This window comes from Lytechinus variegatus, chromosome 15, assembly GCF_018143015.1.
Source record: "Lytechinus variegatus isolate NC3 chromosome 15, Lvar_3.0, whole genome shotgun sequence".
In the NCBI taxonomy this organism is placed as follows: Eukaryota; Metazoa; Echinodermata; class Echinoidea; order Temnopleuroida; family Toxopneustidae; genus Lytechinus; species Lytechinus variegatus.
The window spans coordinates 30,071,961-30,093,939 of record NC_054754.1 but is presented as its reverse complement, the minus strand read 5'-3'; the positions used below and the strand labels follow the sequence as shown (position 1 = coordinate 30,093,939).

Genomic DNA, 21,979 nt, shown 5'->3' with positions numbered 1-21,979 from the left:
ATTCTAATTGGTCTGCTTAATTAAGGGTTCAATTTAGTTGGTAAATGGTGTAAAATTTGCAAATATGCAAATAAATGTGTTTTTTTAATACAAGAATGTGCATGCCAAATTCCGGCGTGATTGCGCAAACAACGGCCGAGATCAGAAGGGGGGGGGGAGGCCATCATGCCCATACATCTCAAATAGCCCAGTCCTTTTAGGGTTAAGACTGTATTAGTGGATATATAACAGCATGAATTAAGTAAAATAAGAGTTGAAACATTGGCAAAATAATGCCTAGTACTGTAGTAACAATTGATAAAAGAAAAAGTATCTTTATAGTGGGATAACCCTAATCAATCTGGGCTTGTCCAAACTCATTGATGTCTCTTGTTAAAGGAGGCAACCAAATATACTTTAAACTGCTATCAGAAATAAAGCATGAATTGGTGATCATCGAAGACTTGAAAAAAAAATCACAAAATATGATGTATCAATCAATATTGGAGGTTTGAGGCTTTTTAGCTGACATAGAGAGAATACCAAATGTTTTAGTTAGCATGAATTGTGCATTGATCATGTCAGTTTCATCATGGTCCAGCATGACAAAATCACACCTAGCACATACAGAAAATAAAACATAATTATGGTTACACTGAACTAAACAGTGCAGCAAAATATACAAAATAAATGATACTAACACTGAATACATACATTACATCTGGGGTGTTTCTGTTCGTAAGAGCGACTTTAAGAGCGACTGGCGATCCTTTCTTGTGGTAAATGATATATGAATTGGCAATGGTTAAGCACGTAAGGATCACCAGTCGTTCTTAAAGTCGCTTTGAACTTACAAACAGCTTTATGAAATGGCCTCCTGAGATGTTACTACATAATATACAAGATGAAAGACTGTGGCCCAATTATACAACAAAAACAATTTACTTCCATGATCAGTTCTCTTTAGAATACATTTTTCTGTACAAGAATGGGATCATTCTCTTAATGATTAGCTTTTTCCTATTGAATCACAAATTACTTTAATAGTCTCTGTAAACAGAAAATCTATTTTCAATTTATAATAAGAAACTCTTCTTCATTTTAAATGCTTGCATGATCAAATCACCTTTTCTTGATTCCAAACTCTCTCTGATGTCTCTATATACATCAAAGTTCTTCTGGGAAGTCATCAAAGAGAACTGATCTCCTCTTCCAAAGTCATCATGCAATCATTTTCCCTTGTACAAGAAACCCCCAACTCTCAAACCATCTAAGAGACTCGACCTCCTCTTCAGTTAAGTCCTTGTTTCCATAAGTCAGTGGTAAGAATTTTTGGAAGACTAAGAAAACACACGTCAGCCAAACGACCACAAGGCTGGTGAAAAGACTACGCTGAGAAGAAGTTCTGCACAAAAGAAATTGATACAAATTTAGAAAAGACTAATATTAACTTTAATCTTTTTGCAAATAGAAAAAACTCTGCTCACAGTGACTTAAGTAGAACAAATTCTGTGGTCCATAACAGAACATTAAATGGGATAAACACTTTTATACGTCCAAATCCAACTTTTCCAGGCGCAGTGGAGATGTGCAATTATTGGCTGACTTTGTTTTCAGTTGACCTAAAAACAATCAAAAGTTAATGAGAGGGTTTGCCATATAGCCACTGAGAAAGTGTAAAACTGCCATAACTTTGTAAATGACCATGAATCTGAGTGATATATCTTTGGAAAGAAGAATGATTACTTTGACTGTTCATCTTGTTAGTTTCGTTGTTCAGACGTATAAATATCATGGTACTTTTCAAGACAAGGAAAATGATCAGATAATAAAAACTCCTTGATTGTTTGATATTTTTTTTCAGGATATATGATTCTTAAAGGTCAAGTCCCCCCCAGGAAAATGATGACTTGAATAAATAGAGAAAAATCAAACTAGCATAGTGCTGAAAATTTTATCAAAATCGGATGTAAAATAAAAAAAAGTTATGACATTTTAAAGTTTCGCTTATTTTTCACAAAACAGTGAAATGCACAACTAGGCGAGTCAGTCGATGATGTCCATCAATCACTATTCTTTTGTTTTTTATAGATTTAACAATAAGGGACCAACTTGACTAAACCATATAGAATTAAACAATAATTAAACAATACTAATTCCGCATGTTCAGGGAGGAATAAATCGTTGTATACTTGACAAAGAGGAGAAAATTTGAATGAAATACAAAAGAAATAGTGAGTGGATGATGTCATAGTCTTCTCATTTGCATACCAGCCAGGATGTGCATATAACTGTTTTGTGAAATTAAGCGAAACTTTAAAATCAATAAATATGACTCCTAGATTACTCTTAACCTACAAGACACAAATAAATAGAAAATGAAATTTGACTGACAGAGACTTACTGCAAAACATGGAAGTATACTATCTCTATTGTAGCAGCCAATAGAAGCACCTTGGAGAGAAGCGCTGGAAGGTAGTGATGTAGAAACAATGTACGCTCCATCATAAAGTATGGAAGGTAGTTGACAAACCATGACAGGAAGAGGGCGCCAGTCATAAAAAGACGAACCCATTCAGCTGAATCAGAAAAAAAAATTGCCAAATATATTTTTCGAGGCTGTGTATGCACAGTTTGGTACTACTTAACATTAAAGAAAATTTCCAGTTTATGAACCAATATCAGTATATAGGTCCTTAACTGCTGATCAGTGGCAGTGGACCTTTCTACTAAACTTCCTTCATAATAGAGTGCCAAGATACAGTTATGGTATTGCATTACCTGTAATATTTTAGATGCACTTTCAATTGATATGCCCAATAACTCTTGCCAGGTGTTTTTACTTCTTTTTACTGAATTTGAGGACTGTGAAAATGACCTCTAGATGTCCAATCTTACATATATCATTGATGTCTTGTAATTCATTTATTTGTACTTCATGTTCATTTCACTCTGTCACTGTGAGACATGATGTTTTATAATAAAATCAAGTTACCCATAAACTCTGAAAAGAGTAAGAAAACACTTGATGATATTCAGTTTTTCTTCACATTTGACAAAACTGTGGTTCCCTGTAAAAGAGGTCGAGTGAGAGGTGAAATAAGACTTACCCTTTGTCAGGTCTTTGCAATTCCTCTGTTGACGTATGATGTAGGTTACCATGACTACCAGATAAACCACAATCCCTACATTAGCAGACCACCATATGACTACGTTGCCAAGGAGATGGATTTGAGCCTAATATAGAATGGAATTTAAAACAGAAAATAGTGTTCTTTTGATTTCTCCTGTCCATTTGTTTATCCATTTATTCGCAACTCAAAACATCAAGTGCAAGACCCTAATACATACATTTCACTGGTTGAAAGTCAAGTTGTATTTGATTGTAAAGGTCCTGTCACATCGTTCCACGCAAGCCTTGCAGATGACTTGGGGGTAACTATGTTTGCTACCTGCAGGTCGCCTGCACTGACAGTATCTCGCACGCATGTTGCCAACAGGACGGCACGCAAGTCTGATTTGCCTGCAAAAAAGTTTTGAACATGCTCAAAACTTGTTCTGGGTGAGTTCCGGGTGATTGCCCGCAGGTACCACACACAGCACACCAGTAGGAGACCTGTAAGTCACATGCAGTTAACCCGCTTGAGGTTTGCAGATTGCCCACGGATCTCTGGCTATGCTTGATATCTGTGGGCAAAATACAGGGGAATTACTGAACGGTCATGATACTGCCAACATATGTGTAGTTCGTAAGTTCTGCGGCCGAGGTGCAAGCAAATCGTATACATGTTGAGGGCAAATTACTCTCTTTCTACTGCATAGTTGCAGGTTGGTTGCAGCCAAGATAATTACGTTTGTTGGGTGATATCATCAGGCAACCCACATGCAAGTAACTCGCAGATTTGACGCAGGTTGGCAGTAGAGACATGCAGGGCACGTATATTGCCCACAACTTACACAGAAGCTTGCATGCGCCTCACCCGCAGGGCACACACACTGCGCGCAGATGGACACTAAATCGCACTAAATCCCGCACGCAAGACTTGTGGTTTTAATGGTTACAAGTAATTAACTTACATTAGTTGTTGCCTTCATCCAGTAAGCGATACCACGTTCCATAAAAGGCCACTCCATCGGATCTGATTTGTAATTGTGATCATCTGAAAGCTTTTTATTGGCTTCCAACATCTTCAGCTGCAATACAGATATGATACAAAGAGCAATGGTTACCACTCCAATGTAATTCATTATGATCTCCTGCCAAGAATATTGCTTTCACATGCTTTCTCTTGAAAGGGATAATGCTGGATAGGTAAATCTACAATAATCATAAGTTAATAGGTTTTCAGATGAAATGATTTCCTTCATAAGAATGATTTCCAGATACCATAACTTTCAAAATGGCATGTAAGGAGATAACCTACAGATAATTTAATTTTGTTATACCCTCATTTACAAAATTCACTTGTTCATTTTGTATACTTTTATTTTAATGATTTAGGTGGAGATTCAATAAATTCATCAAAAATATGACAAAAATAGCTGAAATGCTTGGAGTAAATCGTGGATTGTACAGGCTATGTCAGGCTAGGTATACCAGGTATATAACAATTCATTATCATTTCAAATACTATACTCCTTCTTGAACATATTGCTCAATGCAATTGAAATGTATTTATTCTAAAAGGACGTTAAAACAATTAAGGGATATTCCATGGAACAGGAATTTAGTAAAAGAATTGATAATGAATGATATCTTGAGAATATATTCTTATTTCAGCAATGCTCAAACTACTTACAATGTCAACATTAACTAAGTAAAATCAAACTGGTAATTAAGCAATCAAATATAAACATATTCCCTAATGGGGCCTGTTAGTCTATGTTCACATGGAAATTACAGAATTCAGTATAAACAGATTAAATACTCAATCACTGCACAGGAAAATAGTATTAACAAATACCTGTAATTCCCAAAATTTACTGAAGAAACTCAGCTCCTTTGTTTCATCCCAGAATTCATCTTTATCTGAAAATGGAAAAAAAATCACTTAAATGAAATAAAAATTGTACGCTTTAATATATTAATGGATATGTTGATGATGATGGTGGTGGTGATGATTAATGGTAATTCATCATGACTATCATCAATGAATACTCCAATACAACAGTATCACCTCAATATGTTCAACACAATTTAGAAAATATAAATAATAAGAGTACGGATGTAAATAACATACCAGGAGAGTATTTGATAATAAGAGTAAGGATGTAAATAACATACCAGGAGAGTATTTGATAATAAGAGTAAGGATGTAAATAACATACCAGGAGAATATTTGTTTTCCTCCACGTTCCAGATATTAGAGTCTTGATTCATCACACGATCCGTTGCAACTTCAAACTGATAGAAACCCCAATCTGGAAGCTGTTGACCAGTCACCTATACAACAATCAAATCCATTGTAAACATAAGTTAACCCAGATTATCAATATTACAATGGTATTGCTGCACAACAGCAACAACAAAGTAGCTGTTAAAAATTATAATCATTGATGGCAATATTGTCATCGATAGTAAATATAAGGCTTTATCATCCCTTGCAAATACAAGAAAACAACAATCATCTACACCATCGCAATCATCATAGTCGTCAATGCCATGACCATCATCATTATCATTATCTTAATTATTATAATGTTTATCATCATCATCACCACCACCATCATTATCATCATCATCAATATAATCATAATCATCACCAATCATCTACATTGTCGTCATCATCATCACCATCATCACCACCATCATCATCATCATCACCACCACCATCATCATCAATATCATCATCAACATCACAATCATAATAATAATCATCATCATCACCAATCATCTACATCGTCATCATCATTATCCTCATCGTCATCATCAACACCACCACCACCATCATCATCATCATCCTTGCCATACTACCTTCATTGCCTGTGATGTATTAACATGAACCAATCTAATGTGTGAATGTATGGCTGTCCATGCTTCACCAGGTGCCTCCTTATTTACTATTTCCTGAATATAAGGGGAAAAAAACCAAGGATAACTTTTTACGAAAAATGGTAATACAAACTTTATGAAATTTTGCCTCATCAAGATATAAAAATCATGAAATCTTGCTTAACAAACAGTGTTAAGAACCTATGTCAATGATTAATTCAATGGACAATGGTTACTCATATTATAGTGGATTTCCACTGTCACTAATGTGTAACTATGATGCAGGTAGTATACTTGAGAGATGTATATAGATAAATATAAAGCAGGGCTAAATCTTCAAACAAAACCTTAAGTCAATTATCCTCCACGCTCATTCAGTAGTGAAAGTGTTCTTTTGTTTTCTTTCATCATTGCACAAGAGTAACTACGACACATCTAGCATGCTTGACTCATATTAATGAGAAGCTTCAATGAAAGCTCAAATAAGAAAGCAAGGTTAAATATCACAAGAACAATTGACAATTTCTTGCTCCACTATCATTCAGTGGGCGAACTATTAACCTTGGTCTCTTTTTATCTTTCAATCTTGTTTTTCATAATGAATGTAAAAACCTGTAATCAATAAGAGAAACTTACCACCTTCCACAAGTCTTGTGAAGGGAATGAAATGTTGTAATCAATGTAACATGATACTTCCATGAATTGAGGAGACATTGGAGCACCCACATCATGACTGAAACAAAAAAAACAAACATGACAAAGTTTTTTAAATTCAGGGACCAGTTTTCATAAAACAAGTTATCAGTGTCAATTTGAATGATATTATTCAATAGTACAATTTGATTGGCTGGTATCAAATTTGTCATACAATTCTTAGACTGTAAATACCCAAAAATTTCATGAAGATAGGCCTAAATTTTGAAGTCGTCTCTCTCATATTCTATCATTTAATACTGCATTGATCAAAGAGAGCAAAAATAACAGAATGATAAATGTCTTAAGAATAACAAAAAGTGCCTAATTGGAATCAGTGACCAGTTTTGTTCATAACTTTGTCAGGTTAATCATGACAGTTAGCACTCTGAACACTCCGCAAAGTAAAATGAAAGTTTTAGAAACTGCCTTATTTTTACCATTACTTAGAATATATATATTTCTTTATATGACTAAATCAATCAAACTTCTATAGCTTCTATGCCCTCAACAAATGCTATGCTATGCTATGTTTGGTTCATCATGTATGGCAGTGAGAAATGGACATTAAACTCAAGTACGGAAAAGAAAATAGAGGCCTTTGAAATGTGGTCTTAAATAGAATGTACCAAATATCAGGGAAAGAAAGAAAAACGAACGATGAAACTCCTGGACCTTACCAGGAACGAATTATCAATATCAATAAAGGAACGTAAACTCTGATACTACGGCCATACCAGAGGACACAAATCTTTCCAAAAGAAAAACATAGAGGAAAAAAAATGAAGGCAGAAAAGGATGAGGTCCAAAAGAAAAAGCTGGCTTTGAAATATTGAGATGACAGGCAGATATATAAATGAATGCGAGAGACAGAGAGAGATGGAAATCCATGACATCCAACCTCTTTAAAAAGATGGAACAGTGGTAAGGTAGCGTATCTCTTGTATTCTTAAGTTTAGTTTCCCTTAATAGGCCATAGTCTTACTCGGTGAACCAAATACAATTGTGCTCACAATTTAGTGAACCAAACCAGAAATGAACATATTTGAAGTGTTCAAGTTCTGCCATGTTTTAGATATATTTAATTGTAATGTCAGGTGATGAAATTCAATAAAGTTTGTTTCTCTGTGCTCGCCGAACATTGTAGTGTTGCTGTCTCCATTCAACACAATGAAGGAGTGCATTTTTTGGTGGGGTTCACAAACATTTTTAGCACCACTGTATATGTATATGGGAAGCAAACACTGTGTATTTGTAACTTTTAAGAAGCTCTTTCTCATGCTAGAATAGGAATATATACTGTACATGTAACAATTTTACATATAGTTATTTTTACCCAGACCTTGTTTAGTAAATTGAGCACTTAATGTGCTAGCAAATTGAACTTTCAATGTTAGAGATTTGTGACTCAATTAGCTATCCACAGATAAACCACAACTTTGGACCAGAGTTTGAAATAAATTAGATTCAGAATATAGACCTTCAACATCACCAAATAATATTCATAATGTACCTGTTTAGACGGCGACCCGAGGTGCCATGAATCAATTGGATGATGTCACCATCTTTGACAGGTCTGGGAGGACTCTCAACGGCCAACTCTTCCTTCATTGGGTCTTTCACTACCCACCAATTATTAACATCCTATGAAAAAAAAACATTGGTAAAATAAATGTTAATAATAAAACAATGAAAACTACACATTTCACACTTTTAAGACAGTTCCACCTTGTAATTTATGACTTAAAAAGTTTGCTTCACATCAATTCATCTTGACAAATATTCAAGTATAATAGAAAGAGAGAGATAAATTTGTGAAATCTACAGTTGTTGAAGAATCAAACCAAATGTCTTTTGAGTCTTACCTGAAGACCTTTCTGTTCCCACTCCAACATTATTGCAATAATAACTCAATTGTAGCATTACTAGGACAGAACTTGAACTGAATGATTCTAAGCAATGTTTGAAGACATTGAAATTTGTGAGATATTTCCTATTTTTGAATAAGCGCCATGAGCGCGCAGCTGAGGCGGATACCGGCGCTTTACAAGAACCCATCATCATCATCATGATTTCATAAGAACCTAACTAACAAAACATGTAGACATGTTTGCAAGAAGAAAATTCAATAAAATAATTATCCCTCTTGTACATCCCTAATTTTTCTCAACTTTTGCTTCACTACATGAACTGCTTAAATCTGGAAAATTCAAGACAATACCAGTTTCCCTATGAACTACAAAACTAGACAAATATTATCAGGAAAGTCTGATATGGAGGGGTCTACATACTTTATGAAACTTCTGTAATTTGTTTCTACATCTGACTACATACCTTGAATGTGTAGCAGGTGACTTGCTGTTGTATGCTGCTCCCCCTTGTTTCTGAGTATCTCAATGGGTATAGATGGGGATGAGAGTGGAGCCAGCAAATATTCTGGTGTGTATGCCGGAGAGTAATCTGTTGATTGTGAATGAGAAATTGAAATGATTACATGAGAAAACTTTGATTATGTGCAATACAAGTATAGCATAATAAACATGTTTAGAATTTTGAGAAAATTGTTTTGAACATAAGGATGATCAAGTTTCAAAAGAGGAAGAAAGTTTGGGGAAATGTGAATTAAATAGCAAGAGGATAAGAAAAGTCAAGTAAGACGTTGGAAAATAAGAGGATAAAAGAGAAGTATGAGGAATGGATGAAAAGGGAGAGGAAGAGAAAAAAAAAGAAAAAGAGGAACAGAAAGTTAAAGAGAAAAAGGAAGAAGATAGACATAACAATATGATAAAGAAGAAGGGGAACACAAGATAAAGAAGAGAAAGAGAGAGAGAGAAAGAAAGCATACAAAATCTAAATTACCTGTGAACCATAGGCCACATTCTTAGGCTGACCTTGAGTGACCTTAGCTAGACCACCTTCTAAGGATGCTTGGAATGCACTGGACATTCTTCCATCATGAGGACCAGTTTTATACCCAACAGACAGATGCATGTAGAAGAAGGAGAGATACAGCACCACAGGGACAATGATCAGCAGTACCACTCTTGCTAACGTCTCTTTGAACAGATGGGACTGAAGAAAAGCAACGTAATTTACTAGTACACTGTATTCATAAATATATGAATAAATAAACATACATTATCTCAGAATTTGCAGCTAAATCTTTCGGTCTTCTGAAGGGTCAATGCAAAATTTTGCTGTAATGTCACTTTCTTTAAAAGTCAAGAGGGTCACTGATTAAGTTTCCCATTGTTTTCTCTAACGAATTGGGATAAAAACATAACACTATGTGTTAGTTCAACAACTTTCTACTTGAATAAGAAAAGTGGATGAATAAAAACATGGATCAACAGATATGAATGAATAAGTCAATAAATTATCCATACTTTCATAATTTCAAGAGTGAACTACTCAAACAATGTCTAAACTTTCATATTCTCCTTACATTTGAGACGCTTCTGTTGCCAACGATAGACCAGTAATCAGCTGCGATAAAACCAAGGATGACAAGCGTTGTAAATAAACCAGAATATTTGACACTGAAAAAAAAAAATTTACATTAACAATATGAGAACACATTGTACTAATATCATTGTACTAATTTATGATTTCAACATGAGGAATCATTGTACTAAAATAATTGCATTATTTTTTTTTTATATCCCTGAGTTGAAAGATTTTTTTAAAATCTGATAATGCAAAAACAATATACAAATAGCGAATAGGCATGAGTGCGATGGTGCAAGATTTTGCATGAGGTGAAAGAAAGATGCTCTATTCAACGAGGCGTCAGCCGAGTTGAATAGAGCGTTTCTTTCTTTCACCGAATGCGAAATCTCGCACCATTGCACGAATAAGAATATTCGCTATTTGTGTTGTACAACGCCTCGGAATCTAGCAAAAATATGAAAAAAAACAAAGAGTTTTTCCCTCCAGTAATCTATGAAAAGGGAACAAAAATATTGAAAGCAAAATCCCAAAAGCCGGGCCGACAAGCGCACATGATCTTGGACAGCATTGTGCATTTAGCCAGCGGGCTGTACGCGCATTGTCACCTTACTAGTATTCAATGAAATCGTATTGTGACGTCACCTCCTAAAGCCATGCAATGGTACATTTTGGACGGTACATTTTGGATGGTACGTCTTGTGTGCAACGGTACGAATGTGTGACATTCAGCCTCCCATTTGATCGCGTACAACAAGCTAAGTAGGCGTTGTACAACAACATTTGAACAAAAACATTGTACTATACGCAAGGATTGTTGTAAACCTGGATCATAAATTGTGAATTTTGCAGATATGGTTAAAAGCACATGAAATATTAGGAGTTTTTCTTTTAACAAAGGTACTGAAATTTTATCAAACTTGTGTGCACTTTCTCTCTTCAGAGGAACACGCACACTAGTGAAAATAATAAACCAAATTTAGTTTTAGCTTTAGATTCAAGTTGGACACATATGTAACATATTTGTGACATTTCAAGTATTTGGGATAAATTTGGGACAAGAACAATCTTTGCAAAGACACTTGAGCTTGATTGTAATACCTTATAGAACATGAGATGCAGACTCCTATGCAAGCCAGCCAGGCCCACCACTGGATACTAAATGGTCTGAAAAAACAAAATAAACGAGTGAAGAACAAGTGAAGACGGAAAATAGAAATCCATTCATTTCATAACCTCAAATGACCTTAATTATCATTCATTTTGGATTTATAATAACCATCTCATACATGTTTCATTCAATTTGATTCAAATTCTTTTTTTTTTTAAGTAAGAAACAAAATGATCAAAATCTCTTTTTCATGCACATCACAGCCTATCCCCATATACATTATACACAATGCCTGTTTACCTTGCATCGAGTCAGGTTCCCTGCCTAAAATCTCACACACTGCTGGGTTTTTTTTTAATTGAAATCTTTGTCCAAATATGATATGTCGATAAATACTCTCTTCAAGTTACACTTACTGTTCTGATGACATTTCAAAATCTTAACAGGTGATACAAAAACTGATAGATCGAATTGGATCAAATAAAGAAAAAAAAGCAAAGAAGCTTGACCTGTCTAAATCTCCATGTAAGTATGCACAGTATAATTTGATTTTTTATTCAAAATCTAATTAGCATAAATTGCTTTTGAGTTGAAAACGCAGCCCACTAGCAATCACCTATTCATGTCAGCCGAAAAAAGGCTGACATAAATAGATAATAAACAAGGCCAGCATACAGCATAAAGGTTAGCTGGGGTTATGGTATGCTGTAGAGTCTTGTGTTGTGCATGTTTATTGTTATGTTGTGAAATGACATCATCATCACACGACTTGTCACATGTTCAGTTACATGTGTCACTGCATACTGGCCTTGCTTGCTCACTGCCTCCAGTCTATGAGCAAGCAAGGCCTTTCTTATATACCCCAGCAAATGATGATCAATCTTTTGAACAGTTAGTGAACAGATCAACACGTCATGGTTTAACTTCCCAAATCTCATGAATAAACATGATGATTGACATTAGATTTTAGTTCTGTCGTCATCCAATAGGGAGAGAGGAGGTGAGAATCTATTATGATGCATTCATGAATACCAATTAAGAATTCATTACAAAGACACATACACTTTAATTCATAATGGCAACCTCACAAAGGTATTCAAACATTAAGCCTACAATGAATAAAATACATTCATAAGCTACCATCTGGTCCTTTGAATTTCAGTGGATAGCATTACTCATTATAAGGGTCTGTCTACTTATACCATGTTTACACATGACTCGGCTAAAGCGCTGAATCCTCAAGCAGGATCGAACGCTGCGAAGAAGGTAACTGTGATCGCGTTTATACTGAAACAAAAAAGGGCATGTTCGACACGGCCCGCGGATCACGATTGGAAGTACAATAGACCTATGCCGTGTTTCAGTGGCGGACCATGACCCTGAGGAGACAAAGCATTGGAGGGGCACAGCATTGTTTACAAACAATACAGTGCCCCTCAAATACTTTGTCTCCTCCGGGTCACGGTCAGCCACTACCATGTTTGACCTAAGTCATGCGGGTTCGAAACGGCTTTCTGTTTACACATGAAAAAATAGCCGAGTCTGACTCGGCTCGCAGGTCGAAACCTACGATTTTGGAAAACAAAAAAGCCGTGCTTGACACGGCTCACACTGATCACATTTACACAGCATAAAATTGCAGAGTTGAGCACGATTCGCGTGTTGAAGTTGAACCCCGAGCCGAGTCACTGTGTAAACACGGTATTAAAGTACTCAAAACAAATGCAGAATAATGAATATGTGAATCACCTTTAGGAATTTGTCTCATGATGGTGGGACACTGGTCCTCAATGAATGCATGATTGTTGTTAGGTCTGACAATGACCTGTTGGCTAGACAATTTCACATGTCATGCATACCTCTCAGACAAAAATGAATTCATGGCTCATTGTTTTGCTAGATCAGACAAAAGTTTATAGAGGTTCGGTGAAGTATGGAGGTAAGAAGGTGACAAAGAATTGCAAATTAATTCATGTAGCTTTTGATTTCTTAAGAAGTACCAAAGAATACACAGGTGCACTGTAGCTACTGGTGGTGACTTGCAATGTTGCCAATTTCATGGGATCACTGAAAAACAATTTGTGTTCAAAATAGCTTAATGCAAATATTTCCAATTTTATTTGATCACAAAAATATATATATATATCCAGTGCATTCCAAATATATCTAATATATCTTATCCTTACGGCGTCAAAGTGGCTTCAAAGGAATGTGTTGGATGGTTCTCCAACTCTTAAAATTCCTTGAGTGAAGAAATTTATGGATAAGCCATTTATTGAGTCCAATGCCCAATTTATATTGTATGCCAAATCTCACATCACACTTCAATTCTTTGGTGTAAAATAACCATTCTCACTTTGAGGCATAGTTTCCTCTATAATCTAAGATCTTATGATCAGATGTAAAGTGTATCAGGTCATGCTTTATACTGATTTGCAGGCAGAAAACTGATATCATCAAACCATTTCAACTTATAATGTGACACAAACTGCAAATCTGAATTTGAATATATTAAGGGGTGTACTTGACCAAAACAATTAAGATAGCGAGGAATGGTTCTAGTTAGTGTATTACAATTGCTGTTTCCATATAAAAGCAAGGCAAAGTGAAGTGACACACAAAATGTAAATCATAACTTGAATTTTAAAGGTCAAGTAAGTCCACCTCAGAAAAATGTTGATTTTAAATCAATAGAGAAAAATCAAACAAGCACAATGCTGGAAATTTCATCAAAATCGGATGTAAAATAAGAAATTTATGACATTTTAAAGTTTCGCTTATTTTTAACAAAATAGTTATATGAACGAGCCAGTTACATCCAATTGAGAGAGTCGATGATGTCATTCACTATTTCTTTTGTTTTTTTAATGTTTGAATTGTACAATATTTCAATTTTTACGAATTTGATGTTTAGGACCTCCTTGCCTGAAGCACAAAATGTTAAAATAATGGAATTCCACGTGTTCAGGGAGGAATGAAACTTCATTTCACATGAAAATGACGAGAAAATCAAAATATTTCATATAATAAAGTACAAAAGAAATCGTGAGTGATGTCATCAGTTCCCTCCTTTGCATACCGACCAAGATGTGCATATAACTGTTTTGTGAAATGAAGCGAAACTTTAAAATGTCATAACTTTTTTATTTTACATCCGATTTTGATGAAATTTTCAGTGTTATGCTCATTGGATTTTTCTCTTTATATTCAAATCAACTTTTTGTTGGGGTGGACTTGTCCTTTAAGGGGGTGAATATGATATAAAGATGATGATGAGTGATTTAAAGCATATTCTCACTTGTCTTGTAATTGGTTGAATCTGATGAGTGCAAGAAGAGCCACCATGATGAAACAAAGCAACATGGTGTCCAATAAGATGAAACGAGATTGAGTCAACAAAGAGTTATCTGAAAAGAGAAAAACAAGACAAACCATATCAAATAGCAAAATAATGTTACTTTGTAATGTTCTCTAAACTGTAAAGCCCACCACAACTGTTGCAATGACCATTTGTATTTCACATTTTGTCAGACCCTTGATGGAAAACAGTGCTTTATGTTCTTGTGTTTTCCTAAGTCTTGAATAGATATAACAAAACTGCTAAACCTTTTTTCAAGAAGTTAATAATAAATGCAGAAATACGATGAGAAGGGGGGTGTACATAAAATACCAATGCTTGAGTAACTTTCGTATTTTGTTGAACGTTTGCCAAAAGAACAGCTCAAATAATGTAGAGGGATGGAACAGCTAAATGCAACATCTCTGTAGTCAGGAATAATCAGATTAAGAAAAAAAGGTGGTTCAAAAACCATGAGCCTCACCTGATATCTAATCCATAAAATATGCAATATGATCAATATGATCATCCGCATGGACACAAATGTGGTATTACCCTTGGATGATAAGTACCAAGTGTTAACATGATTGATGCAGAAATAAAGAAATGAGATCGAGTTGAACAACATTTTTTGAACAAACATGACCCCATATCATTTGACCTATTGACCCCTAGATGACCTTTGACCCCATCACCCTCATGAACACACAGGTGGTATTACGCAAGGATCATATGTACCAAGTATGAACTTAATTGATGCAGAAAGAAATGAGAGCAAGTTGAACGAAAACAAACATTTTCAAACAGACCAACAGGAAAAGTGATTACTATTGTAGGTCTCTGCCAAACTTTGTTCAGACAAGAAATAAAAAGGTTTACTGACTTCAGTCAGTGGTGGCGGGGGCACTTCTTAAATATGATTTGATCAAACTCACCACACACTACCAGAAAAGCTCCTAGAGCAGCTGTCCACTGGCTATACCCCATACCTTCTAAGATGTAGAATGAAAAAGGGGTCAGTAAAGACCCACACAGAGCTGGTATCAACCTCAAGTGCCATATTGGAATATCACATGGGTATTCTAGAATTGGAAATAAAACATTAAAAAAAAATAATTATTGTCAATAAGATAAACAAATACTATATAAACAGCCAGATGCTAAATATCTTGCAATGGCAAACTGTCACAAACACAGTAAAGAAATCTCTAACAATGGGTTCATTTTATACAAAAACAAGTCCCTCATTTCAAATTTTCACTTCTTAATTAAAATATTTTGGGCACGGGCGGGGAGGACAGTTAAGGACGTTCCACAATTATGTTTGTGCGCATTGTGATCTGCGATATTTTACACTCTATGCACTGACGTCACAATGGATAAATAAGTGATTAATCAGCTGTAGGTATTTATGAGCTAATTTTTCTTATTATCTGCACTCTTTAATACTGCAAATCTGAAATTATTCTATGGACCATTTAAAAAATATCTCTACAATTTCAAAATACTTTTGCTGCAAAATTTGACAATTATGACCCCAAGTTTAAATTTCCTCACATAGACACAAAGCATTTGATGCAATTTTGATGATTTAAAAAAGCTCATTTGCTGTAATATAAGTGCCGATAGTTTGAAAACAAGCATATGAACGCCTACATTTTAATGTTTGCACCTCTTGCATATACCTTTCTCTGCAACTTTGCAAAGTTTGGTGAAAATGACACTGGGTTTTGAATAAAATGCAGCATTTATTGTACTTCTCAAGTTTGTAACTGAAATTTCACAATATTGAGATTGTGTTTTTGTTATCTTTCTCACAATTTTAAGAACTGAGAGTATTGTTAGAAAATTGATGAAATTTTCATGGATTTTGACGGAGTAATAGAGGTTAAAACTCATTGTAGTGATCTCATGAGGTCTAAAAATACCAAATTCTTTTGAATATGCAGTTCAAAAGAACATCCATTTTGGTTGAACTTTGAAGTTCTATAGCAAAATATCAAGCACGTAGACCAATTTAATTTTTGCATATATTGTGCTAAAGTGCAACTGTGCAAAGTTTGGTGAAAATGACATGGATTTCACTGAATAACTGTGGAAGGTCCTTAAAGGGGAATGGAACCTTTGGAACAAGTAGGCTTGTGTCAAAACAGAAAATTCAAAGAATAAAAACAAAGAAAGTTTGATAAGAATCTGACAAATATTGAGAAAGTTATGAGCATTTGAATATTGCAATCACTAATGCCATGGAGATCCTCTCATTGGCAATGTGACAAGGATGTGTGATGTCACATGTGAACAACTTTCCCTTTGATGGACTGTAAAATACCCCAAAAATGTCTCTTCTTACTTTTTCTTATGGTGATACAATCTCTTTATCCATGATGTATTCTTTAAAAATCTGTATTACATGCACTCCTATAGAAAGAACTGATAGATGTGATAAAAGAGGCAGTTTAAGTGAAATATATACTAAATTAATAGGGAGAGTTGTTCACAAATGACATCACACATCTTTGTCACATTGCCAATATGAGGATCTCCATAGCATTAGTGATCGCAATGTTCAAATGCTCATAACTTTCTCAGTATTTGTCTGATTTATCTCAAACTTTCGTTGATCTGTTTCTTTGATTTTTCTGTTTTCACACAAGCTTTCTTATTCCACAGGGTTCATTCTCCTTTAAAATGAAAATACCATGTAAGCAAATCCTGTATACCTTGGCCAATCTTTTCAAATGAGAAGTTTCCTTGAAAGCCAGCCAAGTAGCTTACTGCAGCCAAGAGAAGCTTGCCCAGGGGTGGATGAACATCAAAGAAAAACATACCCTTCAGATAGAAGCTTGTAAACAAACCAAAGTGAGTCTCATCAAATCTACATTAAAACAAAGAAAAAGATGATTAAAACAATAATAGACTTCCATAACGGAGATTCAAAATTATTTTTAAGAAACAATGCCAGCAACAAGGGCAGTATTTTTTTTCCAATCATTTTTTTTTTCTTGCTGAGGCCAGAAGTGAGACCCAATGTCTGAGCACCTAAAATTTGAACTTCAGATTAAACAAACATTTTATGTAACTCCACAAATTTTCTCTTGATATTATTCATCACATTCTTCAGAATAATTGTGCCAAAAGTTAACCTTCATAAAACTTTGAGCCAAAAAAAAAGAGTTTCTTTCAAAAACCAGCAACATGTCATTTCCAGATTGAAAAAACAAGGTGGCATTTCTGCACACCTGTTCACTTTACACAAGATTTGGGGATTTTGATGAGAAAAGGTTTTATTTTGAGGTCATTACATGAAATACGTGAAATTCAATACTGTTTCACCATCACCATTTTGACTTTGATTTTTTAGTGAAAATCTGTCTCTTTGTATTGCACTTTCCAGATGCAAAATTTGTGGTCATCTTTCATTTGAATCGCACAGATCTATGAATGTGCAGAAGGGCACTTGGGGCACCTGACGATACATTTGAAAAAAAAACTGATACAAAATAATTGGTATTTTGTCAACTGTGAGAAAGATGGGCCTACCCTAAATAGAAAATATCTGCAAATCGGTAGGGACCTTCCAAAATTACAAGAAATTTTGCAATAATCTCCAAGATTGTGAGGACAATGACATTGTGAAAGTACATGGAAATCACAAAATCACGACGTCACTGAGGCAAGAAGAATTTTGCTTCTTACACGTATGCTCAACTATTTCTTAAAGAAATATACTGTAGAAGTATAGATGCATGTTTGAGGCAAGTGTGAAAATAATTAGGTGGGTGTTTCATAAAGTTGTTCATAAGTTAAGAGTGACTATAAGAATGACTGGTGATCCTTTCTTGTGGTTAATGGTACAGACATTGGCAATGGTTTAGCAATGGTTTGGAAAAGGATCACCAGTCGCTCTTAAAGTTGTTCTTAACTTACGAACAGCTTTATGAAACAGCCCCCTGATGACATAACCTCAGAAAAGAACACATATGCCTAGATAGACCAAAAGCTTCGGTTTCTGTTATATTGCTTGTTCCGCTGAACTCTGTTGGCTCCACTCACCAATTACAGAGACCGAAGTTCCAACTCGATCTGTACAGGGACTCAATGGCCATATGTTTATGTATTAACTTCGGATGAACCAGGGAGTGGAAGTTGCACAACAGCCGAAGTATTAAAGTCACTGGGGTTTTTTCCTTGTTCATATCAGGGCAAAGCAAAATAATAATCTTGAATGTGGTCCAGTTCTTTTAAAATATTTTAATGAAATTGATGTGCCCCGTCGGAGGAATTTGCATTGTTGTTAACCCCCTAATGGCGGCTGCACGATCACAAGCCGTGAAAAAAAATTAAGAATTTTTTTGTAAACTTAAAAACTTCTTGGAACAGAACGCTACCAGCTGTCTTTTTTTTTAAATTTCATCTTGAAACTCAAATACCGGTATATAATTAAATGCTACGTGGCCAGCAAATTATTTACACTATATAAGACAAAAATTCAATTACCATTATAAAAGAAAAACGATACAGTCACACTGTCACAGTGTAACTTAACTTGGCACCACTTGTTCACTGCTACCACCCTGCCTGTGGTGAATCTACAGGTAGGACTACTATGGTATGCCAATGTTGTACAGAGCACACACTTCAAAAAATCATTAAAATATCACTTTTGTGACCAAAATTACTAATTTTCATACAGTTGCAATTTATTTTTCATTAGTAACTTGGGAATAATTTTTGTATTCACCAGAGCTCTCAAAAACTTGAATTTTGGGCATATTTTTGTGTACGCCCTCTATTGGTGGAAAGTAATATGGCAAGAAAATTTTCATTCTTTGATCTCTATTTTTAATTAAGAAAAAAATGATTTAAAGAATCAAATTGAAATAAGAGCCAAGTAGTAGTATGAATAATAGGTGTAATGAAAACTGTCAGTGTAAAAAAAATCAAGCATTTGCCCCAAAGAAAAAGAGAAAATAAGCCAAACATTGCCACCGGTCACCCTTATTTTGCCACACATGGAGATATAACTGAGAACAAGGTTATATTATATTATTATTATAATATATATTGTTACAGATTAGTGTCAATAAAAGTTGATGGCCAAGTCATGTGCCTAGCACTCATGCAATGAACAAGGACAAGGTATAACCTTGTTCATTGCATGAGTGATAGGCACATGACTTGTCCATCAACTTTCATTGACACTAATCTGTACCTTGTTCATTGCATGAGTGATAGGCACATGACTTGTCCATCAACTTTCATTGACACTAATCTGTACCTTGTTCATTGCATGAGTGCTAGGCACATGACTTGTCCATCAACTTTCATTGGCACTAATCTGTACCTTGTTCATAGACCAAAAGCTTCGGTCTCTGTTATGTTGGTTGTTCAGCTGAACTCCGTTGGCTTCACTCACCAAATACAGAGACCGAAGTTCTAGCGCGATCTGTACAGGGACTCAATGGCCATATGTTTATGTACTTAAGATCGGATAAAACGGGGAAGTGAATTTGCGCGACAGCTGAGGTAAGTCACTGTTTTTGTCCCTTTTAACTTGATTTTTCTCCGTTTTTTGGCTATCAATGCCAAGAGGGGATATTAATTTGCATTTTGGTCGCATGAATTTTCAAATTTTTTATTCATTAAAGACAAAAATTGAAGAGCCCCGACGGGGGGATTTTGCATTGCAAGTCCCCTAATGGTGGGTGCACGATAGCGAGCCGTCTGTGTATGAGGAGAAATTTTAAAAAAAATGTTATAAAACTCCTCGAAACAGACGGCTGCCAGCTGTCTACCTTGTTCACTGCATGAGTGCTAGGCACATGACTTGGCCATCAACTTTCATTGACACTAATCTGTAACAAAAAGAAACTTGAAGTTGAAAGCTAACTTACACAACTCCTCTAGGTTCTTCTAGTCTCCAAAATCGTGTTGCAAAAGACAGGACAGAGAGAAATGTGACCAAAATATTGACATTCAATGTGACAACGAATAACGAAGGGGCGGCTGTCTTGTCACGATTCTCCCCTTTTGTTGCTGGATCTTCCCCCGGAACTGCAGGCGACAACTCCTCTTTGACTTCGGTCTCATCACCCGCTCTCTGCTGCTCCTGTTTCACACGATGTCGGACTATGTTTTCAGTATTTCCAGGCATTTTAAAGATTTGAATTATTCAGAAATAAATTCATTGGAAATAAGTCACAATATGTATGAAAGAAACAAAAAAATGTTGATCTGATTCAACAGAAATTGTTGATAAATACGGCAGTACACTCTCACCACGTACCGGTACTGCTCCGAAAGATAGTGCCTTTCTTTGCTTTAATCAAATATCCGATTTAGTAATCCGGGAATTCGGCTCCTGTGCGATTCGAATTACTGGATCACAAAATTGTGATTTTCTCATAGGACATGTGTGCATAAGAATTGCAGTCGCTGGTAATGGTAATAGCCTCACATAGTTTGTGTTGGTTGGCAACCAGTCAAGAAATGACTATTTTTGCCCTTGCCTTTGGGCCCCTTTTGGTTCGTTTTCTTTTTTCCCTCTTGAGAGGGTGAAATAGTCCCCTTTTCCTTTTTTCTGTTCTTTCTTATTTTATCATTTTCCCCATCTCTCCTTTTTTCTTTTCTTTCTTTATATGTTTTTCTTTTCTTTATTTTAGTCTCTTTTCTTTTCTTTAATCTCTTTTCTGTTCTTTCTTTTTTCTCTTTTCTTTTCTTTTACTTTGTTATTCTTTTCTGATCTTTTCCATTTTTCCTTTTCTTTCTTTTTCTTTCTTATTTTCTCTTCTTATTCTTTTCCTTTTCCCCTTTCTTTAAGTTTTTCTTCTCTGTACTTTTTTTCTTTTCTTTTTTCTATATATTCTCCCTTTTTATTCTTTATTCTCTTTTATGTTTTTTCTTGTACTTGTTTTGATCCCGGGGGGGGGGGCACTTACATTGACAATACCATGCGCGACCAAAAAACACGTAAAATGGATGTCTTTTTCACGATAAGGCACGTTACGAACGTAACGTGATAAGGGTGTCAAAAAAAAAACGAAAAAGGGTATCTATTTCGCGAGGAAAATTACGTGTTAGGGTCAAATTTGCGGGGGTAATAAAACAAAATTAAAATGTTTTAGAAAGGATGTCCTTTTTGCCCCAACACTTCGTGTTTAGAGTCCGATTTGCGCGAGGTGTAGAAGGTGGGGTCGTACTAACACTATGAACACGAGCAGGAATTGCTCTCGTTTTACTCTCAACAAAACGAGAGCCACTTCTCCCGAAAAAGTGTCTCATATTGAACCATTTTTAACGGCTTTTCATCTCAAAATTTTCGAGAGAAAAGTTAGTTTTTATGATCCTCTCGAAGGCCACACCTAGAATTTAATGGCCGTTTGGCCCTGAATGGCCCAAGCGAATCACTTCGCTGATGGGA

At 35.3% G+C, this 21,979-nt stretch overlaps 1 protein-coding gene across 2 annotated transcripts; it reads right to left on the bottom strand.

Moving 5' to 3' along the window:
* Positions 1 to 1,035: 1,035 nt before the first annotated feature.
* On the bottom strand, positions 1,036 to 20,862 carry LOC121428625 (protein O-mannosyl-transferase 1-like). Of its 2 annotated transcripts, none has more exons than XM_041625388.1 (17): positions 20,454 to 20,861; positions 17,280 to 17,434; positions 15,495 to 15,641; positions 14,521 to 14,629; positions 11,213 to 11,278; positions 10,110 to 10,203; positions 9,524 to 9,736; positions 8,999 to 9,124; positions 8,178 to 8,308; positions 6,608 to 6,704; positions 5,954 to 6,046; positions 5,308 to 5,422; positions 4,944 to 5,008; positions 4,057 to 4,173; positions 3,090 to 3,216; positions 2,384 to 2,558; positions 1,036 to 1,384 (listed from the first exon to the last, which is right to left on the bottom strand). In XM_041625388.1, exons 1-17 carry the CDS (start codon positions 20,711 to 20,713, stop codon positions 1,201 to 1,203), a joined length of 2,274 nt encoding a protein of 757 aa, XP_041481322.1. In that variant the 5' UTR covers positions 20,714 to 20,861; the 3' UTR covers positions 1,036 to 1,200. The 2 variants fall into 2 exon arrangements, with proteins under 2 accessions (XP_041481322.1, XP_041481323.1); XM_041625389.1 differs by lacking the exon at positions 1,036 to 1,384 and adding an exon at positions 1,417 to 1,601 and having other exon boundaries at positions 20,454 to 20,862.
* Positions 20,863 to 21,979: the final 1,117 nt, after the last annotated feature.